The sequence below is a fragment of the Populus trichocarpa genome, chromosome 3, assembly GCF_000002775.5.
Source record: "Populus trichocarpa isolate Nisqually-1 chromosome 3, P.trichocarpa_v4.1, whole genome shotgun sequence".
Taxonomy (NCBI): Eukaryota; Viridiplantae; Streptophyta; class Magnoliopsida; order Malpighiales; family Salicaceae; genus Populus; species Populus trichocarpa.
This window is the reverse complement of record NC_037287.2, coordinates 18,586,389-18,607,890: the sequence shown is the minus strand read 5'-3', so window position 1 is coordinate 18,607,890 and position 21,502 is coordinate 18,586,389. Positions and strand designations below refer to the sequence as shown.

At 35.0% G+C, this 21,502-nt stretch overlaps 3 protein-coding genes across 3 annotated transcripts; 2 read left to right on the top strand and 1 right to left on the bottom strand.

The window, feature by feature from the left end:
- Positions 1-1,078: 1,078 nt before the first annotated feature.
- Positions 1,079-6,940, bottom strand: LOC7478294 (nuclear pore complex protein NUP96). The gene is made up of 6 exons (XM_002303800.4): positions 6,678-6,940; positions 3,665-6,264; positions 2,895-3,018; positions 2,542-2,690; positions 2,079-2,176; positions 1,079-1,578 (listed from the first exon to the last, which is right to left on the bottom strand). The coding sequence occupies exons 1-6, from the start codon at positions 6,706-6,708 to the stop codon at positions 1,377-1,379; spliced, it is 3,204 nt and encodes a 1,067-aa protein (XP_002303836.1). The 5' UTR covers positions 6,709-6,940; the 3' UTR covers positions 1,079-1,376.
- A 1,623-nt stretch (positions 6,941-8,563) lies between these two features.
- On the top strand, positions 8,564-14,829 carry LOC7478293 (protein RAE1). Its single transcript, XM_002304682.4, has 12 exons — positions 8,564-8,723; positions 8,851-8,913; positions 9,300-9,386; positions 10,046-10,123; positions 10,232-10,425; positions 10,957-11,098; positions 12,112-12,192; positions 13,006-13,134; positions 13,913-13,990; positions 14,081-14,152; positions 14,318-14,398; positions 14,502-14,829. Exons 2-12 carry the CDS (start codon positions 8,857-8,859, stop codon positions 14,550-14,552), a joined length of 1,050 nt encoding a protein of 349 aa, XP_002304718.1. The 5' UTR covers positions 8,564-8,723; positions 8,851-8,856; the 3' UTR covers positions 14,553-14,829.
- A 4,554-nt stretch (positions 14,830-19,383) lies between these two features.
- LOC7478292 (ethylene-responsive transcription factor ERF003) lies at positions 19,384-20,364 on the top strand. Its single transcript, XM_002304681.4, has 2 exons — positions 19,384-19,575; positions 19,802-20,364. Exons 1-2 carry the CDS (start codon positions 19,493-19,495, stop codon positions 20,259-20,261), a joined length of 543 nt encoding a protein of 180 aa, XP_002304717.1. The 5' UTR covers positions 19,384-19,492; the 3' UTR covers positions 20,262-20,364.
- Positions 20,365-21,502: the final 1,138 nt, after the last annotated feature.

Genomic DNA, 21,502 nt, shown 5'->3' with positions numbered 1-21,502 from the left:
GTAACCGGTCACGCAAAATCAGGGTTTAAGTTTTCAAACTTAAAAAGTCATTTTCCTAATATTTTTTTTTTTTCATTTAAAAAACCCATAGAAACACCCTAAACTCCTTAATATATTCATTTCCTACCTTAAAAAAACTCTTAAATCTGTTAGAGAATCCAAAATTAATTCAAATAAAATAAAATTTTTAAGCCTTTTTCTAATGATATAAAAAATCAAAAACACTTCAATAGAACTCATTTATATATATATATATAAAACAATATTCATTAAGATTGATTTTTTTTTATTGCCAGAATGTAGTTAATTAGTTTTTTTTCTTTTTCCCCTCATTTTTCTATGATTTTCTCTCCTTTTAAAGCTTAAGAACTAAAATGTAAAAATAAAGAACCAAAGATACATTAATTAAGACTTTTAGAATGAAAATTATGCTTTTAGCATGAAAATAAAACAAAGCTCTATTATTTTTTTCATTTTTATTTCAATCATTCTTCTTTTAATTATTTTTAATAGTACAAATTTAAATCTTATTTAATCAAAGTGAACTTTAATTAAGTTATAAAATTTTATAAAAACTTTAAATTTTCAAGATCAGAATAAAATATCAAAAAATAAAATATCACAAACATTACATAGAATGATAAAATTAAAACAAAACAAAGTTGAGTTACCTGAATAGATCCACAGAGGCAAAGCGCAGGAAAAAAAAACAGTTTTCTTCCTTTCAGGTCTACTGTATGATATAATGTATAATAATTAACAAAAGATTTTTACACAGGGTAACAAAAGAAAAAAGAAATTAAAACTGTTAAAAAAAACCAGAAGTACGTGAACTGGAGTGGCTGACTAAAATATAGTCTAATTCCACCTGGCATTCGAAGAAACGCTTATAACCCACAAATCAACCACAAAATCAACGATCCCTCAGTTGTGTTTTTATTTAAGGTTTTTAATCAGATCCATTTTTCTTTTGTTCTTCATTTGTGTTTCAAAAAAATCATCTCAAACTGAAGATTATTTTTAAAAAAAAATTTACACAAGCTCCAAGTGCCTTGGACGGACCAAGAAAAACGGAGGATTATCTCAAACTGCAACATTTGCGGCCAAACAATTTGGTTAAAACCATATAAGTAAACTCCATATAAAACCTTCCATAGACCACTGACCTGTGTCTCACATTGCTGCCGTTGTAGCTTACATCCAACGAGGAAGCGCTGGTGGAAAGAATATCTTGCATGGAACTTCATGTGCAACTTGATGTGTGTCTATTATAATTATGAGAGACTGGAAGGGAGTGCAAGTACAAGCTTACAGTGAAACACTACTTCTACATGCTCGAATCGTAAACTAGCAATCTGAACAAAGAAGCATCAAGACTAGGCAGCCATCTCTGAAAGATAACATGTAAAGAGAGAGACGGCATCCTGCAAATGATTTGAGCGGAGGTCTTCAGGAATTGGAGCTCTCAAAACAGTGTCAAAGCAGCTTAACTGAGCATCTCGTGTTGACCCCTCTCTTATATCAGGATCAGATAGAAGCAATTCTGAGATCTCCTCTGCCATCTTTGAATACGCTACCCTGCACAAAAAACATTAAGCCATGTTGGTAGGGAAAATAGGAGAGAGACAAGAACACTTGGAACCTATCGTCCCCAAATTTATGGTCTTTCTGACCCTCCCCACTATAGGCCAAGCAAAAGATAATCCCAACTGTTGCATACAAATAATGCATAATGCTTCTAGAACTACGAGATTCCCAAGGAGACTGCATTTCAAAACATCATAGCTTACATATATCAACAAGACATTTTTTAAGGGAGAAGGAATTTTTGAAGTACACGCAAAAATCTAGATGAAACAGGTGCTGATTGAAACGATTCAAAAAAATCTCAATAAAACACATGCTACCAAAATATCAAAGGGTAAAGACGCTTTTTACCATAAACAACAGTAAAGATAATTTGTTTTCTACAAGGTCACATGGATGATCTCAAGATGTGAAAGATGACTAAAATGAGGCTGACAATTATTAGTCAAAACACATTTGTTTCCAAGAAATTAAACTAAAAAAAAAGATACCTTGCATCCATTGGTAATTGGTCCCGCAAAACATCTAAAGAGTCCTTAAGATGATCAAGGAAGTCTCTGCAGGCAGAATTTTTGCTCTCGATAGAATCCTGCGAAAGATAGCAAGCGTTCAATAGTGCTCAATTATAGAGGAAAACAAGGCGTCTTGATTTGGGACAGCAAGCCAAAAAAGGGCAATAGAATACCAACTCAAAGTGAACAAGCCATTAGTTTCCATTAACCAAAAAACTCAGATCAACACCAGTTTTGTTGGGTGGATGGGTGGGGGAGGGTTTGCTTTGACACAACAATAAAGGCAGTTCTCATTTACAACTGATAGCATCAGCACAGCTTAAGGAATAAACTGTTGTCGTGAGTACAATTCATTAAGCAATGACCACTTTGCATGCTGATAATGATGTACAAAATGCGTGCTAAGATCCACGGAATTAATATATGAGCCAAGTTTCCTTACCAGTTCACTCATGGTACTGGTGTCATCCTGAAATGAATTTTTTATCGAATAGAATGATATGTAAATTCCAGCTCCCAGGTCCCAATTTGCAATTTCAGATTTATGATCCTCCATTGCAATTGCAAGCCTCCAAATCTCTGAGTGGTCAGCTGCATCAAATTGAATGTGAAAAGAAATTACATGTAGCCCAAAAATTATGTAATTTCTTTGTTGTAGACCATAGAAATCTGAATCATGAACATATTACATATAGCCCAAAAAAAACGGAAGTTTTTTTTCCCTTCTACAAGGGGCTTCCAAATGATTGATAAATACAGCATGTGCTAATTAGTATTATAAAGAAAAGCTTATACCTGACAAAAATAATTTATGAGCAACTGAAGTTACAAAAATAGAATGAGCCTTTTGCCAATTTGCACATTCAAGATAGTGCTCAAGGGCCTTTGAGAGATCCCCGTGGTAACTGAAATAAACCGCCTGCATTGCATGTGATGTAATGTGTCAACCAGGACAATAAAGAGAAGTTTTATAAGGGATAAGAAATTCACTTTGCTATTCCTCACCAAAATGGAATCAGAAAATCAGTTGGCAGATATTAAATTTGCTAATAGTTCCAAAAAAAAAAATTCAAGTTGAAAATTAGTCAACCAATACTAATCCTCAGCACGGGTAATGCAGAAAGTTTATATCCATCAATGTCATACATGCTAAAACAGAAAAACAGCAGAAAATTTGTATCATATCGCCACATAACAAAAAATTTAATTCAGCTGAACCCATATGAATTTTGATGCTTATTAAGTCAGTGGGTGGAGCCCTAGAGGACAAATTTTGCTGCTATAAAAGATACTGGTTGATGTTTGACATGGTGTGTGGAAAGAGACAGAGAGAGAAATACAAGTACTTTTGTGGGAATGAAATATGGAAATCAGAGACTTCATAAAGGGCAACCTCCTTGTGAGGTTTTTAATGAATTGTTACCGGTGCAGTAAGTGTGTCCATATATGAAACCAGTTGTAACATCAAATGCAGTAACTCAAGAGTGCAATATAAAGAGCAAACTGAAAGGTTTGAGATATGCAATGAAAACAGTAATAGAACTGTGAAAGAATCAAAAGCATACCATAGCTTCGTGCAACCATGATAATGGAATGTCAAGGTTCTCAATAAATCGTTGTTGTGATTCATCAGAACACCATGTTTCACAGTATTGAAACAAAATTTCTCGGATAACAGTAGCATGGAGATATGGATAATCATCACACTGAGGCATGTGAAGGACCACATATATGGCCCAATGGCACTGCCCAATACACAGGAGCTGAGAAACAAGTCCCATGTCTAGAACTTGTAGATCCTTAGAAGTGAAAATGCCAACTGCTTCTAACACCGCTCGCTGATGCCAGATCATATGATAATCAAGTGGATCATGTGTTGATGAGAAGGCACTAAGCATGGTCTTCAAAGCGCTAAATTCACCCTCGCCATTAGCATGAAGAAGCATGAGATAGTATGAGAGATCAAAGTGTTTCTCTGAAAAATGCACATCTGCATCTACTGGCCCTTCATCAATATAAATTGGGAGAGGATATGGGGCCTTACCATTGACAAAAAGGAGCTGATAGGTTTGAAAAATGATGGGCAATGGCGTGTGAGGTGGCATTTGATACCACATCAGTAACCCTAAGAACCTCTTCCAATCAATTTTTAAATCATGCAAAGCACCATGAATATTGCCAGAAAGCAACTCATAAAGTCTTACTCTCTCCTTCTCAATGAAATTGAAGTCCAGGCCATTTGACCTCCAAAGATCAAGCTGCCGTGCAATGTCAGCATGATTCAATCCACCAGCCTGACTCAACAAACATGCCAGTCTTACATCCCCTCTAGAAGCAGCCATTTCCACAGCTGCATCCAGTTGTCTTCCGGTCAGAAGTAAGAAAATGTGTTCTAGATAACTGGATTCATTCAAGGAGCTCACTTCATCTTGGACACGATGGCAAACACTTTCTTGCAGCCAACAACTGAACTCTGCTCTCCGTATAAGAGGAAGTGCTTCTTGGTCAACTTCCAAAGAACTTTCTTTCAAATCCTGCATCATATCTTCCTCATTGTCAGCACCCACAGATTTTGACTGTCCACTATTTTCCCTTTCAGAAAAAAGTACTTTTATCAACTCCCAGATCATTACTTGGTGCATCAAAACCAATCGCGCAGAGGATGAAAGCCATGGAACCTCCAGCTGCCTCTCAACAATGTCTATATAACTCCGACAAATTTCTGAAAGCATTAAGCGATTAGAAACAACTTTTTGAAGCTTCAGTTTAAATGAACCTATCTCAACTTCTTTTGTTTCCCGGTTTATTGCCTTGTGGAGATTCAAAGGTGAGTCAAAAGAAAAGTCAACTAGTTCCTTTCTGGATTTATTATTTTCATCTCTGACCACTTTGTCAAGCGCGACCTTCTCTACATGGATAATAGAAGATAGAAACCTCTGAGAATTATTACCTCCAACTGGAGCACCAGAATGAACAAGGACTCCATTTGGGCCCCAACCAACACGAAAGGAACGGCCCATGAATAAACCTGCATCAACAACGTTGCAAGAATGGCTTCCACTTATTGGTGTTTCATGCTCCAGGTTCAGCGTAAAGCCTACTCCCTTCATCATCTTTGAAGTCAGGCCCTTATGTTGTTGGGCCAACAGAATGGTTCCGGGGGAGCTGGAATCGAAACTGCCAGGTTTGTACTCAAGCAGTGCTAAAGGTGTTTTCCTCATGACAGGCGAACTAGCTCTATGGCTCATCCTCTGAGTGGAATTCTGTAGAGGAGACCCAATGCTTTCTTTATTGTAAGGAAATTTCTGACGTAGACCAATCAAATCCTCAACAACTTCTTCTTCATCATCAGGAAACATCCATGTCCTCATTTCATTCATTCTTACTGGGTCAAGACCAAGATGTGCAGGAAGAGAATGATAAAGAACTGGTTCATTAGCTTCTACTTCTTCTGGGGTTTCTTCATCCATATCAACAATCTCACCACCTTTCATCTCAGCAGGATCTTGAACTTCTGCCGCATCATCCATTGTGATATCTTCTTCATCATCGCCACTCAATCCAAATCTGCTAAAATGGCAAACCAAGAACTTCCATTCTCCAATTACAGGATCAAATGAAATAAATTCAGCTCCCTGTCTCTCCATACTCTCCCTCAATTTCTCTACCACGTCATTGATTCGTCCCTTGTTAAAATCCAACAATTTTAGTTTTAAAGTCAAAGAAACTTCAGCGGGCTTATTAAGGCCCTGACCAACCATAGGCTTAGCATTTTCATCTTCATATACAATTACTTCATGCCTATTAAACTTCACAATCTGATCTAAATTTAACCTCCTAACATCAGTCTTCCCGAGAAACTTAACACGTCCATAACCAAACCTTCCAACAGTGAAATCCAGGACCCGACTGCAATATCCAGGATCCACAACTTCCCCAGCAGCCAGGTCCATCAAACAAGGTTCCATATAATAATCTACTGAACGCAATGTGGGCAACAAAGCTTCGACCATTCTGAAATCCTCGCACCGTGGCTCACTTTTTAGAGACGTTCTTCTTTTCTTGTATTGACCCTCTGAATTTAAAGTTTCTACTTCAAAATCAAGTTCACATGAAGTGCCAAAAGAAAGATTGCTTCTTATACTTGGAATCTCATTTGAACTCCCTGATAAAATAATACAAAACACATTTTCATTATTGAAGAAGGTGCCAGATATTAGTCAATTTCCACAAAATAGGGAAGCTAAATAATAAAACACGTTCTTAGATTAAAAAGAAAAAAGTACAAAACCCATGGAGGCATATGATCGAACAGGTTATATGCAATGTCAAACAAATCCCAGTAGATTCAAATTGAAATAAAATGGATAAAATGAAACCCAATACTCTACTTTTCACTTTTATCACCCGCAAAACACCAATTAACACCTTAAACAAGCAAAACGAGTTCATCTTTTCCCAATATTTAGCTACTTCGTTACTCTCAAAGAGCAGCACAGATGATCAAAACAGAGTACCGGATACTGAGAGCGATAGATTCAAAGCAAGAGAGATTTTCATGAGGGATTAGAGAGTTACCGGCAACCGGGAGGAGAGAAGGAGACGCCATGACAGGAGCAGAGAGAGTAAATTAGCAGAGTAAAGGCTTTCGGTTTTTTGGTATGGGAGCGGAGGTTAACCGGAAGTTCCGGTCTAGGGTGGCTTAAAAGAAGGGATCTACTCGGGCTAATGGAAGCTGCACTGTGGATGCAGAGTAAAGGGAAACAAAGGGAGGGAAAAGAAACTGCGAGGAACTAGAGAGGTAGCCAAAAGAAACGACACTGTTTTCGTCTATTCATGTGTTTTCCTTCTTCGTATACTTGAGATTGCGGAATGAGTTGTTTTTAAAATATTTTTTATTTAAAAATATATTAAAATAATTTTTTTATTTTTTAAAATTTATTTTTAATATAGAATATAAAAATAATATTATAACACTGAAAAATATTAATTTAAAATAAAAAATAAAAATAGTTAAACACCGCTTGGAATGCATTTGTCCCATAAACAAGTTAACCACACACAAAAAAAAAGAGTTGCGTATTATGCTCAATTAAATAAAACAAATATTTTAATAAAAAAGAATAATTTTATTTATGAAACAAATAAAAACTAAACAGTATAGTATAAAATAATTAATTTTTAAGAAAAAAATATTTTCATATGTTACTTCACGTTAAATTAAATAATAAAGTAGTCATTTATCTTATTTGAACACCATGTACAAAGAATTCTTTTATGAAACTATTTACAAATAATTAGATTATTGTGTTTTATATTCATAAATGGACTCCGAGGAGGCAGGAAATTTTATGATCTTCAGTAAGTAATTAATTATTTTTTATATTTATTTAAAAAACAGACAAAAAAAAAGATGAAACTTATAATTTCTAAAAATAATAAGAATATCTTCATCTAAATTTTTTTATAGTTATATATTTTTTAAAAAAATAGATCTAGAAAATAAATAAATATATGTCACTATTACTCTCTGTATATCATAATTTTTTTCTTGAGGGCTATCACTTTTCTAATTAAATTTATATATAAAATTTGAATTTGTATTTTTTTCTCCCATTGAGAACTCATCAAAGAAACTATGAGAGTATTTTGTAAACCCCAAATGAAATCGAAATCTTGCAAGAAAAAAAAAAGAAATTGCAAGCCCAATTTTCGAGTCAAAATTTGATTGAAAGAATGACCTTATTAATCTAACATCATGACAGGGGTTGATTGATAATGATCTGAATAAGCGAGAGATTTAATCAGGACAATTGATAAATGGAGGGATCCGATCAGGACATGCATGAAGATTTGGGGTAAATTTGAAAAACAAATTGTTTTATTCTTTCAAAATTCAAATGGGTAAATTTTGCATTGTACTAAAAATACATTACTTATTTATAATATATATTTGTTTCATTGCCCACGCTCCATTACGGGTACATATTCAAAATTTTGGTAACATTCTATAATTTGGTTTTTATTATTTTAATAACTCATGTGTTTTGGAATAAAATTTTATTTTTTTCATGTTTAAAGAAAGGAAAAATCCTCGAGTGGCCGCATTTCAGCCACTAAGAAATTCAATGAATCTCTGTGTTAACGAGTTTGTCTTCTCAAAGTAGTTTTTCCATATAAAAATGCCAGATAAATTCAATTCGAGGTCCTTAAACTTTGTATACAATATCAATTTCGCCCCTAAAAGAAAAAAAGGAGGACATATTATTGATACTCATCTGGATGGGATCAAAGTGTTTGATTCTAAAACTAATAAAGGACCCACGGAATTCAAAGCACAACACACCCCAATTGTAAGCCTTCTCTATCACTTCCATAAGGCTTAAAACAAGGCCCGATAGACCCAGCCCAAACGGTGGACTAACCGTCCAGGGCCCCTCCGACGCAACTGGCTCGGTCACCACCCAGAGTCCGTACAACGCAGCTCGTCCTTCTCCCTTTCAAGCTCATATATTAGCAGTCACACAGAGCGACAAGTCACCCTACAATTGCATCACCTTTCTTTCCCCCTCTACTTTTAAACCCCCTCCTGCCTGCATCTCCTCCTACATTCCACACTCTCTTGTAATTCTACACTCCCTGCATCTCCTCCTCCCCTGCTCATTACAGATTTTTTGAATCTTTACTTTTCACCTTTTCTTTCAGCTTCTGATAGAATTCTTTTTTATATTTATTCATTTATTTATTGCAGGTAGGAATGTCTGCTTTTGGTGCTGCCGCGACTGCTAATACAAACCCTAATAAATCCATCGAGGTAATTCCTTTTCACCAAATGTTTTCTATTATTGTTTTTAGTACTTAATTCACGTCCTCATCTGTGTATTTTGCTTGCTTATAATGATTTGTTTAGGATGAATTTTTACGCGTTTTTTCTTTTTTCTTCTAGCTTGATTATGTATTTAGTTCAATCGAAGATCTGTGCTAATAATGTAAATATAGTAGCAAAAATTAGATTTCACACATAATTTAGCTGTTTTGACACTTTGATTTATTTTTTATTCAGTCTTATTTATTTATGCGTAGTGATCAAGTCCAAGTACTATTTCATTGAAATGTTGGTATCTTATGTGTAATTGGTTTTGGAATTTAGCAACTATTTTCTTTCTCTCTCTCTCTTTCTTATGCCTAATTTGAGTACAGGTTTCGCATCCTCCCAGTGACTCAGTTTCGAGTCTCTCTTTCAGTCCCAAAGCCAATTTTTTAGTTGCGACTTCTTGGGACAATCAGGTTTGTATAATGTGTTAGGTTTCACTATCTCGTTTTTATGTTCTTTAAAATTTGCTAAGAGAGTTGATTGATGAATTGATGTTTGTTAAAAGCGAGCGATTCAGTTAACATAATTATTTTGATATTTTAATTTTTGATGTTAATTTTAGTTTTCGTAGACATCTGGTTGTTTTTATTTATAGAAAATAGTTTTATTATTTTTTTTATTTCCATCTCTAGTTTTGTTGTTTTTTTCTTGTTCATTCTAAAAAGATATTTTCATGGAAAGCTTAGGAAAAATGTTTTAAATACAAATTTTTGAAAATGAAAAAAACAAGAGACTTGATTGGCTTAAATGAAAAATTATTCATGGAATGACCTAAAACATTAAATGAACCAAACAAAGTTCTTATTTTTATAGTGGAGAATATGGAAAACAATTATTTTGGTGTTTTCTGATTTTCTATAAAAGTGGAGAATTAGAAAACATGTGTTTTCTAAACAAAAAACAATTTTCATATTCAGTTAGCAAACATTTTTTTTGGAAAACTGAAAACAAGTAAACACAACCCTTCTTTTCCAAAATTTCGTTACTTTCCTTCTGTTAGTTTGTTTGCTATTTATTTCAATTGTTCTCAAAGTTTAGAATTCATACATGAGCTGTTTGAAAAATTTTGTAGGTACGATGTTGGGAAATTACAAGGAATGGGACCAATGTAGGCAGTGTTGCCAAGGCTTCGATATCCCATGACCAACCAGTAATTATCAAGTTTTTTTTTTGTTTACAATGTCATTTATTGATACTGATATTCTTAAATCCCTGTGATTCTAACTCTGTTTATACCTTTTTTATATTGATATTGAAGGTGTTGTGCTCAACTTGGAAGGATGATGGAACGACCGTCTTTTCTGGAGGGTGTGACAAGCAAGTTAAGATGTGGCCTTTGCTCTCTGGTGGTCAACCAGTAACTGTTGCGATGCATGACGCCCCTATCAAAGAGATTGCATGGATTCCAGAGATGAACTGCTTAGCCACAGGAAGTTGGGACAAAACCTTGAAGTAAGATTCCTTCCTTCATGTCACTGCTCATTTAATTTAACAGTTTCTCTGCATGATAGCTAAATACCTCAGTAGGTGTTCTGACCAGCGGTAAACTGCTAATTCTGCTCTCTTAGCAATTGTTTGGCTCCTTTTTTTTTGGCTTTTAGATTAGCCGAATTCAAAATTAGCATTTTTTTCATACTCTGTTTTTTGAAAATCCATTATTATGCATCCAAGTATTTTGTTAGTTATGTTACTTCATGGCAAAAAGCAAAAATAACCATAAAATGCAATATTTAATGATCTCTTCTTTTCTCATTGGGTTCATATTATTTGTTTGTTTAGTTTGAAGGTGTTCCTAATTGCATGTGTGATCATGACTGGCCATAGGGTTTGAGGACTGGTTTAGGAGATGATCCAACATTTTGGAGTTTCTTGTAATATTTATGCTGCTATATTCAGTTCAGCTTGTGCTCTTTATCTTTTACATGCACCACTTGAAACAAAATTACACTGGCTACTTTTTCATATTTTTTTGGCTGAGTTTAGGTACTGGGATTTAAGGCAGGCAAATCCAGTGCACACTCAGCAACTTGGTGAGCGCTGTTATGCAATGACGGTGCGGTATCCTTTGATGGTTGTTGGCACCGCAGACAGAAACATGATAGTTTATAACCTGCAAAGTCCTCAGGTAATGGTTTCTCATGGTCCTGAGTTTCTAATTGGTTTTACTGAAGTGCTGTTTCACCGCCCCATAATTTTATATTGCTTTTAATTTTCTGCCAAAAAAAAATTATGTTCAACATTAGCATTTTAGAATAGTGATTGTAACAACAGTAGATTAAGTTACAAGCATTGAAATGACATGATTTAGCATGTGAGCTTGAACTTATCAGATGCTTGTCGAGGTATTTTCCAGTTCTTTCTCAAAATGCCTTAGATCTAAGATGGTGCTGCTTTAGAATAGCTCCAGAGTAGTAGACACCTGAGTACAAAGTTGGTTTTATATAACAGCGCATAAAGTGGAGTAGAACAGTGTGTTCAACAAATTTATTAATTTCTGTTTGTTCCATGATGAAGAAATTATGTTACCACACTGACCTTGGTATCAAATACCATGGTGGCGCTGAGATGCATTTCAAAAAATCAGATTATTTGTCGTTCTTCATTTTTCATTTCTATTATTTTCCAAGTGAACTGTTTGTTTGTGTGAGTATCATTTTTTAATGTGAGGCTGTGTCCTGTTTCTATAATTGTATTTGAAAGTGTCCTTTTACTTGTCATTTCCCTTTTTGGTTGAGATGAGATCATGCAGAAAAACTTGATAAATTATGTCTGACACCTGATGCCTTTTAGGCTGGGATTTGGGTTTGTTTTTTTGTTTTGTTTTTTATTTTCAAATTCCTGTCTTATCTATAACTTCTCTTTTTTTACATTTTACTGGCACAACAGAAATTAGACTTTTGGGGATTAAAGAGTTCAAGGATGTTTGGGTTCTCCACCCATTTAGGATGAGATGATGTTTCCCATATTATTGTATATCCTATCCAGAAAAGTTGGAGAAAATCATTACAAGGAACAATTTTTTAGTTTTAGTAATTGCTGGTTCAGGTTCTAATCCTCTGCTTTTTATTGTTCTACAGCAATCGCTTTTTTATTTTTTGAGAGAAAGTTCTGTTCTGATAAATGTTTAAATGCTGACAGACTGAGTTCAAGAAAATCGCTTCACCCTTGAAATATCAGACAAGATGTGTTGCAGCCTTTCCTGATCAACAAGGCTTCTTGGTACGTGCTCACTTATAATGACTTTTTTATCCTCCTGTTTCAAGTGACTAGAATTAATCGTTGTGCAATGCACACACAAGAGCACACTCATATTTGCGGAAACTGAAAATCCTCAATCTGTTCTTTTGTTGTTTTAAGTCCCAACTTTTGCTATTTATCATGAATCATGTGATCGGGAGAATAATAAATTTCTGCAAGGATAGAGAAATAGTAGACATAGGCTTCTTGGCATGTGCTCACTTATATTGGCTTTTGTATTCCCCCCAAGGCAACCAAGTTTCTGCGATTTACACACAAGGGCACTAGCATATGTGCACAAATAAATAAATTCTTGGCTGTTCAAGTCTAAAACTTTCTTCAACTCTCACGACTCAAGTGATCAGTGAAATAATAAATTGCAGCAAGGATAAACAAAAATAGTAGACCACGTGTTTATTTTGTGAACTGTTAAATGGAGCTGCTTCAGACTTAGAATTCTTGTCATTTTTCTTTTGTTCTTTGTGCTTATAGTTCTCTTAGTTTCCAAGTTCAATTTGTAGTTTGAAATTTGGTTTTCCTTGTTGGACTTGTGGTACCTTTTAAGAGCATTTTGAGTGGTATTCCATGCTATCGGTATGTAGGGTTAGAATTAGTATTTCCTTCTCATCTTATTTTCCTCTTCAAATATGTTATCCTGTTCTAACAATCCTTAGTCATCTACGGACTCTTAATACTTCTTGGCAGGAACTGGTTTGTTTCTTGTTTCATATTGAAAATATTATTTCTTTGATGATAGTAGTTAGTTATCCGGATTGTGTTCTGTGTTATGTATAGGTCGGTTCAATTGAGGGAAGGGTTGGTGTACATCATCTGGATGAAGCTCAACAAAGCAAAAACTTCACCTTCAAATGCCACAGAGATAACAATGAGATATACTCAGTCAACTCCTTGAACTTTCACCCAGTAAGTTTTACTATTACTATTCTTAATATCACTTTGCTGTCACTGGATGTATGTGGTAGCATGTTATTTTTAGAGAAAATCTTGATATCAGCAGCATTAGTTTTATAGAACTATAGTTTTATTGTCAGAGAAAATCTTTAACCAGAAAAGTTGTCATTTGAACTAAAGCAATACTCATCCAATTGCTTGGAATATGGAACTTGTTATGGCATATAAAGAAACCATGCAGCAACAGCAACCAAGCCTCAATCTCAAACTAGTTGGGGATATAAAGAAACCATATGTAGAAAAATTATACTTCTTGTTGCATCTGTATTCCATATCTCAAGCACTTCACTTTTTTCGTGTGCACATGGATTTCTATTCTGGAGGACTGAGTTATTCTATTGGTGTCAGCAAAGATACCATACATTGACTTGAGCTGGATGGTAGCTCCATAGCGATACTATATTATTGCAGGCCTCATTTTCTACCTTGCACCATCAAGTCTCGTGGCATATATTTGCTCCTGCTTTCTATATACTCTGTTTTTTTTGTGCGTGTGTACTGTAGAATCTTTTTAGAAATAACGGGTTTCCTTGGTGACATCAGTAGCAAGAGAACTGTGGTAGAGATGATCAGTGTTAGGAGATTTCTCTGATCAGTGCATGTATTACTATTGAACATATAATCTCTTTCTTGCATACCCATTATTTTTAAACTGGTTTATTGACCCTTAAAATATGTGCATTTTAGGTCATGCCTACTTCATAACATGTATACATCTTGCTTTTTTTAGGTGCATCATACTTTTGCAACTGCTGGATCTGATGGTTCTTTTAATTTTTGGGACAAAGATAGCAAGCAGAGACTCAAGGTTATCTCCAGATCTTTCATTTCAACTATTTTTCTTGTTGTTTTTTTTTTTTTTTAGACTAGTTTTATAACATTTTTATCTGAATTTCAGGCCATGTTAAGATGCCCTCTACCAATACCCTGCAGTGCATTCAATAACGACGGCTCGATTTTTGCATACTCGGTATGCACCGTTTTCTGGTTTCTATAACCTGTGATTATATTCCTTCCAATGATCACTGTCTCTTTGAAGAGGGACAATAATTACTAGAGGTCTTATTAACTGCATTGAATAGATTCTCTAAGCATTACGCATAATAACACCGATTCTTCATTCAACTTTCTGTAGGTGTGTTATGATTGGAGCAAGGGTGCTGAAAATCACAACCCAGCGACAGCTAAGACCTACATCTATCTGCATTTACCACAGGTACAAGTGAATTAATTTGAGTTCGAGTCTTGTATTACTTTTACTTGAGCATTCCCATAGTAAACGGGCATCATGCAATGCAATGGTGTTTTTTAAACTACAGGAATCTGAAGTCAAAGGAAAGCCAAGGGCTGGAGGGACGACTAGAAGGTGAAGTGTCTCAGAAAGGCCGGGCAGAGAAAAAATGGCCCTTTTTTTTTTTATTATTAACCGAGACACGAGTTGTCAATAGAGTTTGGATTAGTGACAAGAGTTCATGTAGATGAATGATTTTCCTAGCTTTAGGTCCCATATAGCGGTCCTGTTATATAGTAGTGCATGCCATGTTTGTTGACATTTTTTTTTTTTTTGGTGGGTACGTAGTTTTGTTTTGGTATTTAACCAAATTAGATAAATCTTTATAGTCATTGACAGAAGGTTTATGATGGAAATCTTCTTACATTTCCTCATGGGGAGAAAATCAACAGCAAATCTTTCGTGATCTGTCCTGTTAAACAGTACACAGAAATGTAGTAAAGTCTTGTATGACTGGAGAGCTTCACGATGGTCAAATTTGAAGTGCTGAATTGCAGGCTACAAAGATCTCTGGATCCCGACAGCGATTCTGGAATGAGATTTTTGAAGATGAGGAGCGTTGCTAATTTTGTTTCTATATCGAAGCTTGGATTTCTTTTTACATTAAATACAACAATTAATTTCATGGGAATGGGACAAATTGATATGAACATCAGGGATAATGCAAATTGATACGCATGCAAATAAATTATTATGATAAGATTTCATGCAAGCAGTCATGACAAGCGATAAGCGGTGGATTCTAACCTCCATGCGTATCAAATGGCTGATTAAATATAAAGATGATTGCTTAAATATTAAAAAAAAAAACAAAAAAAAAAAAAAAACAATTGTTGTTGAAGAACAAAAACAATGTCATGAGTGAGATTTGAATTTGTGAAAGTTTTGACACTAAAGAAGAGTTAATAACAACAAAAACAATGTCATGAGTGGGCAAAACAAGCTCAATGTTGGAGTGTAATATTGCAGTGGGGATGGGCCCACTGATCCTCCATCAAGCTTTCTGTGAAGGCTTGGAATTGCATGCAAGATTACAATTCAAGTGCATGACAGCAGTCTTGTTCATTGCTTGAGTAAATGTCAAGAAAGGAACATATAAATTATAATGCCATGTATACAAAAGACAGAGCTGTTCCCTACATAGAAAATATCACCTTTATTTTTTTGTTCCCTCCTGTTTTTTGGACTTGTGTATGATTATCACAGCACGCGTTATCTTTACTTTTTCTCCAAGTCGCGAACGGGGCTCCTTTCCAAGCTTGTTGCCTTGTAAAATCCCAAGTCTTTAGGTGGACATGTTCTGCTATAGATGTTGAAATTTTTACCATACTTGTTCCGTCTCTTTCTTTTGTAGATTTGCATGTTGGAATGTTTAATTCTTGTTCCAAAAGCTTGCAACAAAAAGAGATCACCTTGATCACCTACGCCAATCGCCCTTCAGAGAGTGGTTGGAAACAATTTTCTTCATGGGATTTCTCCATTGTTGTTGATTTCTATATATGCTTTACCAGCTCGCATACAGACAGAGACACTCCAGATCATGAAGATCTGGAGGCCTAGCTATCGTTTTCTATTATGCTTTGTGAGAACCCTCTATATATATTGTGTCCAGTAAGGGCTTCTCTTCAACATCTTCAATGAAGCCACGCGGTTTTTAGTTTATAATACTTTACACACCAGGCCTTGTATGTATATATGGATATTTGACTATCACACCTTGCTAGCTAGCATCCATGATTCATGACTTGTGTCCCAGATAATGCTCAATGATCAAACTTCTCAACCAATCAATGCGTATACTATTATGATCAGAAAGTTGTCTTCAAATATCTTGGACGTTACCTAATAATTTAATTTTTAGAGTTGAATTGGTTCTCTGATATGTATCACCAAACAGTTACAAGTTTGAATCTTATCATTCCTATTTATTTGATAAAAATTAAACACAAACAAATATGAGTCTATGCAAGTTTCAGACTCATAAGACTTTTACTTGAGAAGGATGTGTTAAAGAATAATATGAATCATATCTTGAGACTGATCGCTTAATAACTTAAGCTTTTGAATTCAATTAATTCTTTAACAAACAAAAACTTCAATAATGGGTAGAGAGAGGGATTGGATTAATCTTGAATTGAAAAATCAAGGATGCAATTACATTTTCTAAGATCATAAATCAAAATCACAGGGACTTCTTGAACCAAGCGTACAGTACGCCCTTCTATATTGCATTTATGTGGGAATTAATTATTGGCTTACGGAATCCACTTTTGGCCTTTCCGATTCAATACATAATAAATAAATTCAAAGTATATGAATCGATTGATAGACATTACGCACGTAGTAGCAAATCATTTCCCCCGAATCTATGCAAAATCGTCCATCATCTTGTGAAAAGTTCCAAGAAATATGATGTAAGGTATCATCTCAGCTCCATATTTGATCTCCAACGCAGGAGCTCCTTTTCCTTTGGGCAATCTAAGTGGTAGTTGCACAACAAAAATAGCATCTGCATGTGGGTGTGACCTAACAACACATCGTGAGTGAAGCATGCAGATGGGCAGACGATTGACGTCTAAATCGATCTTATATGTTTCGCATCACTTGGATTGCCTAATGCAGCAAAATCATTACGGTCAAAAATAGCAGCTGCTAGCCTACAAGCCTGAGAGAGAGACAGGGCATGGGCTTGAACAATACATCAGACATGGTTTCTGTCTTCACCTAACTAATGTATGGCAGATCTTGGGTGGTTGTGAGTTATAGTCATCGTGGTAAGTGTATTTTATTTAAAAATATATTAAAATAATATATATTTTATTTTAAAAAATTATTTTTTAATATAGCACATTAAAACTATTTGAAAAATATAAAAATATAATTTTAAATTAAAAAAATTAAATTTTTAAAAAATACCGTCCCTCAAACTACCCCATTAAAAACAGACATCTGGGTGGTGTAGATTTTGAGGTGAAATATGCTGATTGTGAAGAGACCTGGGAGTAAAGAAAGGCAGGCACGTATACTGTTGCTCCACTGACCTCTTTAATGGAAGATACAGTCACCTGAATTGTGCTCGGGAAATTTATGCCTTGGGAGGTCTAGAAGTATCAAAATAGATGCTATTAATTTACTAAGCTAAAAAAAACAAGCCGTATTGTTATTATTGTTCAATGTGAAGGTCCGTGCCCACATAATTAATCTGTCATTGAAAGCACATATTCATACAGGTTCTAGCAATGTGCACGATAGAATAACATAATTCCAGGCTCGTGCTAATTATGGGCTTCTGTTTGCTGTATGATTTTGTGGGTTCTGAAATTCGCCTGGAAAGCTACCAAAAAGGGCTGGCAAAAACTCTTTTTACCCATGGGATGATGATTTTTTAAGGGTTTAATTACATTTATTTGACACCTAAATTATTGAGACTGTGAAAGAATAAGACATGCACTATCAATTTTGTGTATTGTATCCTCGAACACTTATTTGTTGTGTCACTCATAGTATATTCTTGAATTTAACGCAGGAAAAAAATTAATTGTGATATAAATAAAAAATAATTAAAAAAATAGATGACACATCATTCGATGTTGTTGTTTTAACAACTCAAACTGATATAACATAAAATTTTTAAATCAATGTTGTCTTTCTAAACAATATTAAAGTAGTGTTTGGTTTGCTGAATAACCGCTAAAAAAGGTAAGAGAAGCTTGTCTAATTCTCTGCGTAAGGGTTAATCTAGTTGACCCAGGTCAACACAATAATAAAAATAGTTGTTATTATAATTTTAAAACTCGACTAGGAGCTAACCCGGAGCTAGACTCGAGTCACGAGCTAGGTTGACCATTGACCAGGGTCAACATAAGGATAAGAAAAGTTATTATCATAGTTTTAGAACCTGACTCATTGGTTAAATTGGGGTCAAGCGCGAGTCACGGGTCGGGTTGACCATTGATCTAAGTCAATATAAGGATAACAATAATTATTGGATCGGGTTGATCATTGACATAGGTCAACGTAAGGATAAAATTGGTTATTGTCATAATTTTAAAACTCGACTTGGGGTTAACCCGGAGCTAGGATTGGGTCATGGGTCAGGATGACCATTAACCTGAGTCAACGTAAGGATAAAAATAGTTGTTAACATAGTTTTAAAACTTGATTTAGGGGTGTACTCGGGACCAGACTCGGGTTATAGGTTGAGTTGACCATTAAACAGAATCAATATAAAGATAAAAATGGTTATTATCATAGTTTTAAAATCTTACCCGGGAGTCGACTTAGGGTAAAGCTCGAGTCCCGGCTTGGAAGGGCCAACCTAAGTTGACCCAAATTAAAAAAAAATTAAAACAACCTTATTTTGACCAGGAAACATAAAAAAGATTCAATGAATTTTTTATCCGTGGTTTATCCTGGGACGACCAGGTTGCAGGTTGACTCGAGTCTTTGATCGGGTCAGGTCAGATCAATCCTTCTTTTATTTTTTTAAACTCGGAATGATCTAGACATTGGATCAGCCGAGTCTCGTCTAATGTCTAGCAAATACTAAATAAAATAAATTATTCAGTCCAATCCAGTCCAATCCAAAACACACAGGACAAAACAATTATTTATCCAGTAGTGCCCACTCTAATATGATGCATCATTAAATGTTTTTTTTTTCTATATTTTTATCTGTAAAATAACAGTCCTTAATTTACTTAATAGATGATAATATGAGGACAAAATAGACCAAATTAGTAAGTGAAGTCTTATCTCACCACAACCTCAATGATTCAGGTGTGAAAATGTTATGGAACCTGATTTTAACCAGAAGAGAAGGAAAGACCGAAAGGGTGGCAGTGACCCTCATGGGCCCACCAGCTAATTTATGGCCGCAAAGGGCCCTTATATAAACCTCCATGGCTCTGCCACTCTCAATCTCAATCCCTCTCCTCATACGCTCTTACAAGCTTCTTTTAGAACATTTCACACTCATCAGACTTCTAAATCATTTGAACGTTTCTTATCTCAAGCACCATGACTAGACCACAACAGCGATATCGTGGCGTCCGTCAAAGGCACTGGGGTTCTTGGGTTTCAGAAATTCGCCATCCTCTCCTGTAATTCCACTTTCTTGAGACGTTTCTAGCTCTTTCTTTCATCAAAAGAAAGGTTTCTTTACATGTCCAAAAGAAAACTTTAAGAAACGTTTTTTTTTACAGGAACACACACGAATCCCAGATCTTTTATGTTGTTTTTCTGCACTAATGAGAGTCTTGAGCGAGTTTCGAACTGTTTTAATTCTTGTACTAAGATGAAACGTTTCGTGTTTATTTTGGGCTGCAGGAAGACTAGAATATGGTTAGGCACATTCGAAACGGCCGAGGACGCGGCACGGGCATACGACGAGGCGGCAAGGCTAATGTGCGGGCCAAAAGCACGTACAAATTTCCCTCACAACCCCAACGAACCCCAATCATCATCGTCAAAGCTTCTCTCAGCTACCTTGGCAGCCAAGCTACATAAATGTCACATGACTTCTCTACAAGCAACCAAGAAAAATGTAACAAAACAGTCACATGATGCACAATGCACCAGTTTTGGCACTAGCCATGGCATTGCCGGAAAAACTGTCGAAAACGGCTCGAAATGGCAGGAGGGGAATTGGGTTGGGGGGGGGAGTCAAGCGGGGAACGATGACCATCAAGAACATTTTAAGTCACTTGAAGATCACCATATAGAGCAAATGATAGAGGAGTTGCTAGATAGAGGATCCATGGAGTTCTGTTATGTAGATTCAACATGAGAGTTCTGCTGAAATTAAAGAAACATCAAAATGCAGCAGCAGCAGTTTCTATTTGCTAATTCTACTTAATTAATCACCTTCTTGATTATTTTTCCCAATCTAATCATATACATAATCTAAAGTAGTGTGAGTGGAGATGAATACCATCCATCCACGTTGTCTATGATCCAAGGCATAAGCCAATTATGCCATATGTGCACAGCACAGCAAAAGAGGAAAGAAAGATTTTGCACATATCATGACATGAATATTTGGCATCATATGAAAGAATCGATTCCTTCTCTCTTTCCCTTTTATGAGTTTCGTCTGATCAGGTAAAGAATCCAAATCTCAAAGGTTCCAAAAGCGAGAGATTAGAAGTTTCGAAACACTTTCACTTTATTATCACTCCATTATCGTTGTTTTTTGAAACCTTGGGATCTGGAAGTGCATTTTGCTTTCATGCAAGACCCCATGTGCAGAAAAAATGAAGGGATTAAGTTTTGATACAATCTAACCCGTAAATTATTACGTTGTTTTTTAAATTGTTTTTTTATTTAAAAATAAATTAAATTAATATTTTTTAAAATCAACAAATCAAAATAATTCAAAATTTTTTTCCGAACTAATTAACTAACGGTGACTAATGTGTGAAGGATGCTTTCAGAAACAAACAAATTTCAAATTAATCAAGGATCCTTTCAGACGCCATTTTCTTGTACTTTCGATGGTATTGAATTGTTTGTCCAAGGAATTAATGTGTGAACATATGCTGGAAAAAGACTCGGAGCCCAATCAGACAAGTGCATATGTAACAAACAAATTCCTATTTTTTCTTGCTTTTTGTAAGATGATAAGAGACCTGACTGCTTTAATTTGCCATCCTTCTAGCTTAGATCCTTTGATTTCTGCTAAAGCATCACTTTTTGACCCATTCAAGCATTCTCACTTGCTCACTATTTTTCTTAAAGAACATGCTTTTGTCTGACGATCAACATCTTGTTTTATTAAATATTAATTAGAGATCTTTAGACCCCTCCTCGTCTAATCTAATCTAAACACGTATGTGGATAGTAATGATTGTTTTTTAAAATATTTTTCAATAAAAAATATATAATTTTTTTTAAATATATAAAATTATAATTTTAAATGAAAAAACTTGTTTGTTTAGGCCTCATTCCGAATAACGCAAAAGTTAATGGATTAACAATTAAAAATTCTAAAATTAATTTTTACCTAGTGAAATTAATTGCATTTTTTTG